The sequence below is a fragment of the Theropithecus gelada genome, chromosome 7b (assembly GCF_003255815.1).
Source record: "Theropithecus gelada isolate Dixy chromosome 7b, Tgel_1.0, whole genome shotgun sequence".
Classification (NCBI taxonomy): Eukaryota; Metazoa; Chordata; class Mammalia; order Primates; family Cercopithecidae; genus Theropithecus; species Theropithecus gelada.
In genome coordinates this window covers 77,312,818-77,319,021 of record NC_037675.1, presented here as the reverse complement: position 1 = coordinate 77,319,021, position 6,204 = coordinate 77,312,818, and the positions used below count along the sequence as shown (strand labels likewise).

The following is a 6,204-nucleotide window of genomic DNA, read 5'->3' as shown; positions in this document are numbered from 1 at the left end:
CAAACGCATTGCTTAGCGCAACCACCCTTACACGGGGGCACGCTTCCGCCACCTGAGAAGACTGCCCTATTGCTTGTGCGTCTTTCCTTCTTGCAGAGTATATTATTCTCAGAGACAGAGGCAGCGGCTCGGATTGGCAGAAAGCATACGAATTTGACCTCCAGATACCTGTGGGCAGAATCCCCTGGTGTGAACCCTTGCCTATGGAAACACGGTCTATCCACAAATTACCAACCTCACCATTTTTGAAAATCTCCCCCCACCCATATCAGTTGAGAATGAGAGAAAATGTGTATGGCAAATGGCGTAAAAATATGAGGCGAATTCTGTTATCAGGCTAAGCCTAAAAGAGCTAACCAGGAACCCCTTTTCAGACTATGGCCCTCTTCTCAGGGATCCGGGAACCATAGCTCTCTTCTGAGTGAGGCCGTGGATCCCACTGTGGTAGGGACGTCCACAGTGAGCGGGCACAGAGCAAGGGGCCATCTAGCAGCTCCTGAGAAACACATTCCTTTAGTGAGATCAGTTTGCCACTAGTACAAGAAAACGCCATCTGAAGCTGAAGTGTGCAGGCTGAAGGATGTGTCTGATGTGTTCGTGCCTGTGTGTGTGTGTGTGTATACATGTGTGTGTCCCTTGTTCCTTGTGGAGTTCTCCAAGACTGAAGTGAGTTTGTTCAGCACCTTTTTTCCCCTGCTTTGCCCACGCCCAGCCAATTCTAAGGGTTTCTCTCTCAGTCGTCATCCCATGTGGCACCCACTAACTTCCACCATCGTTCAGAGGGCTATGTCCCTGTCCTGAAATCCTGGCTGACGGGATTATATTCCGTCTTGCTCCAGGGAGCCCAGGGGCACAGAGAGGGGATGCAGTAAGCTCAGCCTGTCAGCCACGGGCTGCTGCTGTCCCAGCATCAGTCTATTCATCTGAGGTCCATTCTCAAATTCACTGGGCATGATAACCCCCAAGGGTTTATTAAAAATGTACAGTTTCAGGCTGCAGCTCTAGAGGTACCTTTAGGACTGCAGTAGGGTCCAGGTTGCCTCAAAACTATTAACACATTTTGAGAAGTGGTGCATTATACCTGACATCACTTGTCCTTACTTGAGGCTTCAATATAGAAAAGGGAAGTAATTTTTCTGGCCCCAGATGAAACCCTCTTTTATCCACCTTTATAGCACTCGCTAAAACGTTGGCCTGCGGTTCATCCTAATGAACCAGGGCAGCTAGATACATTTCCTGGAGTATTCCAAAGAAAACAGAACGTGGTGCGATTCCAAATGGTCTTTTTCTTCAGAGCTCTACTTGTAGGTTAGGCAGCAGACACAAATAGGGACAGGGGTCGGGAGTCAGCCCCCGCATTCTACACATTACTGACAGGTGCTACAGAAACTTGAATCACTGTCTGTCTTCAAAAATCGACGCTTGTTTAGGGGGAGGGTAAAGAGTGGTGTTGGAAATATCACCTCCGTTGGAGGAGGGCTCATAGGATCTGTCTGGTTTATTGCCGAGTGAAGTCCAGTCCCAGTAAAAATGACTTGAAAGCACTTGGACACATGAAGGGAGAGATCTGGTGTCTTAGCACCTGATCAGCATACGGTAAGTGCAGCAACAAATCAGCTGAAGACTTCATTCTGATTGGTTACCTAGGGCAATTTCAAGCACTATAGCCTAAAATTTCTTTTACTGGACTCATACTCTTTTCCCTTGTCACAAGATTCATGTGGTGAGTCCTCCCAAACCCCTTATTTTCCAGTTCTACACCTCAACAGGGGACTATGGAGGAATTCTAATTTGTCCCCTAAAAAAAAAAGAAAATAAAAATATAATTACTTTATTAATCTTTGAAATCAGTAATTCCAAAGGGTGCCTTTACCCTGGCTCATATTGTCAACAGTACACCAATTTGTCTCCTCTCTCTAGGAAACTTGTCAATCTAATTTGCTTAACAATCCAGCAAATAGTTAAGGTGGTCCTGAAACTACTCTCCAGTCCTGGGGACATCTGGAATGCGTTCTCACTTCTTTCCTGAAACCCACAGACTTCATCCTTCACAAAAGCAAACAAAATGTATCCATGCGCCAAAACCTTTGTTTTCATTCACTAAGAAGGCAATAAAGTCCCTTTTCTGTCCTTTTAGGTGTCCATTTTTCTTTTTAGACGGAGTCTTGTTCTGTCACCCAGCCTAGAGTGCAGTGGCGCAATCTCGGCTCACTGCAACCTCCGCCTCCCAGGTTCAAGCAATTCTCCTGCCTCAGCCTCCCGAGTAGCTGGGATTACAGGCGCCTGCCACTGCGCCCAGGTAATTTTTGTATTTTTATTAGAGACGAGGTTTCACCATCTTGGCCAGGCTAGTCTCGAACTCTGACCTCGTGATTCACCCGCCTCAACCTCCCAAAGTGCTGGGATTACAGGCGTGGGCCACCGCGCCTGGCCAGGTGTCAATTTTCTTTTTGGATTTCAACGCTGAGTCTACAGGACCCTGTTGAAGAAGCCCCAGACTCTGGGTTCTCCCTCGATAACTCCCCAGGGCAGCTAAGTTAATCCTTCAGTGAACTCTGCCGGCCACCTCTCAACCTTTTCTCTAGCAGAAGCCAGAGACAGACGACATAGGAAAGGGGAGGAAGAGAGCCGGCGGAGGCTTGAGGGGAGAGCCCTGGGGCTGTGCTGCATCACTCCGGTGAACTGCGAGGTATGCAAGGTGCAACTGGATGCAGGGCTCAAGCCATTGGAGGCCCACGCTGTGAGGGAGCCTGTCTGTCCAGGGCTGATAATGGAGACCTCTGCACATGCCCGCTCCCCAGGTGCGGGAGCTGCCTCTGGGAATAGCCTGGACCCACCATCTGCTGAAATGAAATGTAAAAATAAAACATCTCTTTACAGCTCACATTTCTAAAAGGAAGTTTAAAAAATTGCCCAGCAACAAAGTAAAATAACAAACTGGTTCTACTTCAGTCCTGTTTGTGAACATCGATGGTTGGGAAATTAGTAAAGGGAAAAAAAAAAAGAAAATAAAAATAGAATTACTTTATTAATCTTTGAAATCAGTAATTCCAAAGGGTGCCTTTAGCCTGGCTCCTGTTGCCAACAGTACACCAATTTGTCTCCTCTCTCTAGGAAACTTGTGATCAATGCTCCTCCTTCCCCCAGACCCTCCGAAAAGGGAGGAGCAACTTTGGTGGACGATGATGTTGGAATTTTAAGCTTGTACAAAGAAAATAAAGCTTCATACTGCAATCTGGAAAAGAAGAGGAAGCAAAATACAAATAGCCAAAGAGCCTCTTTTATATCATCTCTGTGCGGCAGCAGTAAAGGGACAGAGAAGACCTAAGCAGGTTGGGGGCATGGGGCAAAGGGAGGGGAAAAGATACACGTGTGCTCTGATGGGGTATATAATGCATCAGCTCAATGTCCCCACTGCCAAGTTCCATCAAAACCCAGAAGATCTGCTTTCCTGTTGTCCCAGTGAAAGTCTGCATTGGCTGATTGGCAACCATCTACTGCCACTTCCGCTTGAAGGCTTTGGGGACTTTGAGGCAGCAAAAGAAAATACTATGGACCCCTTGAAGTGCTGGTGGATGCTTCACCCTCAGTCACGCACCCAGGAGTGGTGAACAAGTTGTTTCTCTGTGTGTTTGTGGTTCATCTTTTAGTGTGAGCAGGATCTGAAAAAGAGAAAGGCAACCATGAAATGAATGAAATGACAGCATGAGGTTTTACTTACAGGCAGCAATGTCTGGTTTATCTAACATCACAGAAGAATCGAGAAGTGGTGGCCCAAATAAATGAAGTTCGCCTCCAAGTGCAAAGCTCTTAATTTTTTTTGAGACGGAGTCTCCCTCTGTCACCTAGACTGGAGTGCTGTGGCGCGATCTCAGCTCACTGCAATCTCCACCTCCCAGGTTCACACCATTCTCCTGCCTCAGTCTCCAGAGTAGCTGGGACTACAGGCGCCCGCCACCACGCCCGGCTAGTTTTTTTGTGTTTTTAGTAGAGATGGGGTTTCACCGTGTTAGCCAGGATGGTCTCGACCTCCTGACCTCGTGATCCGCCCGCCTCGGCCTCCTAAAGTGCTGGGATTACAGGTGTGGGCCACCGCGCCTGGTCGCAAAGCTCTGAATTTTAACCACTGTTGTTGGAAACCTTCCTAAAATACTCCTGGTTCTACTGCTGCTTCTTTTCTGTGGTGTTCTCTTTCCTTTTTTCTCTTGGACAAAAACATTTTATCTTTTGCTTTTCAAATTAAAAAATGCTAAATATGTCCATCTTTTCTAGAAACACAGTGTATTATTAGCATTTTTAAAGTGCATGAAAGAATTCTTCCATGTATGCTTTTGAGTTTTTCTAAATTTTCCCTCAATGTCAGATTGTCAGATAATACTTTGCCTTCTCCTCAACCCCTCAATCCCAACATACACCTATATGCCCACCATCTGGTTTAAGAAAAGGAACTTTACCATTACCCTGCAACCCTGCTAGACCCTCCCAGTTCTTTCCCATTCTCACCATTCCTGAATTTTGTGTTTATCCTTCCCTTGTTTGCTTTAAAAAAAACAGATGTATGATCTTTATACCCCTATATAATATACTGTTGAGTTTTATGTGGCTTTGAATTTTGTCACGCTCCTGTGATTACATATGCGATCTCAGTATACTACTGGTAGAATTTCTTTGGGTATACACTTAGGAGGGGAACTGCTGGGCCATAAACACTTGCATCTTCAACTCTCTAATGCCATCATGTTTTCCGAAGTGATTATACAATTTACACTCCCTCTGGCAGTGCATGAGCATCCCCACTTCTCCACATCTCTACATGTGGAGAAGCAGTATTGCCTCAGTTTACAATTTCTGTGAATCGTGAGTATTCAATGCTATTCCACTGTGGCTTAATTAGCATCTTCCTGATTAGAAATGAGGTTGAGCACCTTTCAAGTATCTATTGTGTATACATGTTTCTTCTTATATGAAATGTGTGGATAAGACTTTTGCTTATTTTCCTATTGAATTGTTATTGATTTTTTAAAAAAACAGTTTTGAGATATAATTCACATATTGTACAATTCATTCCTTTAACATGTACAACTCAACAGTTTTTAGTATATTATATTCAGAGTTGTGCATCCATCATCACAGTCAATCTTAGAACATTTTCATGACCCCAAGAATAAACCCCATACCTCTTCGCCACCACCCCCTACATCTCTCATCCCTCAGCTATAGGCAACCATTAGTCTAGTCTACCTTCTATCTCTATAGATTTGCCTATTCTGGACATTTCATATAAATGGAATCATGCAATGGTTGTTTGTAACGGGCTTCTTTCACTTAGCATAATGTTTTTAAGGGTTATCTATGCTGTAGCATGCATCACTACTCCTTTTTTACGGCCGAATAATATTCCATTGTGTGTAGACCACATTTCATTTATCCACTCATCAGCTGTGGACATTAGGGTTGTTTCTACCTCTTGGCTATTACTAATAATGCTTCTATAAACAATGATGTACAAATATTTGAACTATGTTTTCACTTCTCTTGGGTATAGATACGGAAGTGGAATTAATTGCTGGGTCATATGGCAACTCTTTGTGTAAACCGTTTAAGGAACCGTCAAACTGTTTCCAAAAGCAGTCGCACCATTTTACATCCCTCCCAACAGTGCATGAAGCTTCCAATGTCTCTTTTCCATTACAGCCATTCTGGTGGGCATGAAGTGATACACTGCTGTGTTTTTTCTTTTTCTTCTTTTGGTACAGATGGGGTCTTGTTGTGTTACCCTAGCTGGTCTCAAACTGTTCGGCTCAAGTGATCCTCCAAGCTGGTGGCTGCTGACCACTGTGGTTTTATTTCCCCAGTGTCTAAGGGTATTTAGCATCGTATTATATGCTTCTTAGCATGGTATATCTTCTTTGGCAAAACATCTGCTCAGTTCCTTTGCTCATCTTTAAACTTGAGTCATCTTTTTTATTTTTTTATTTTTATTTTTATTTTATTTTATTTTTATTATTATACTTTAAGTTCTAGGGTACATGTGCATAATGTGCAGGTTTGTTACATATGTATACTTGTGCCATGTTGCTGTGCTGCACCCATCAACTTGTCAGCACCTATCAACTCGTCATTTACATCAGGTATAACTCCCAATGCAATCCCTCCCCCCTCCCCCCCCCATGATAGGCCCCGGTGTGTGATGTTCCCCTTCCC

General features: G+C 44.3%; 1 protein-coding gene across 2 annotated transcripts in view; it reads right to left on the bottom strand.

Moving 5' to 3' along the window:
- Nucleotides 1–3,009: 3,009 nt before the first annotated feature.
- Nucleotides 3,010–6,204, bottom strand: part of TTLL5 (tubulin tyrosine ligase like 5) — a 292,858-nt gene continuing 289,663 nt past the window's right edge. For both annotated transcript variants that reach the window (XM_025392848.1, XM_025392849.1), the window contains one exon: nucleotides 3,010–3,662. Coding sequence is in view for 1 of the 2 variants with exons in the window: in XM_025392849.1 (XP_025248634.1) it covers nucleotides 3,640–3,662 (23 nt within the window). In the remaining variant the exon portion in view is untranslated. The remainder of the gene's footprint in view (nucleotides 3,663–6,204) is intronic.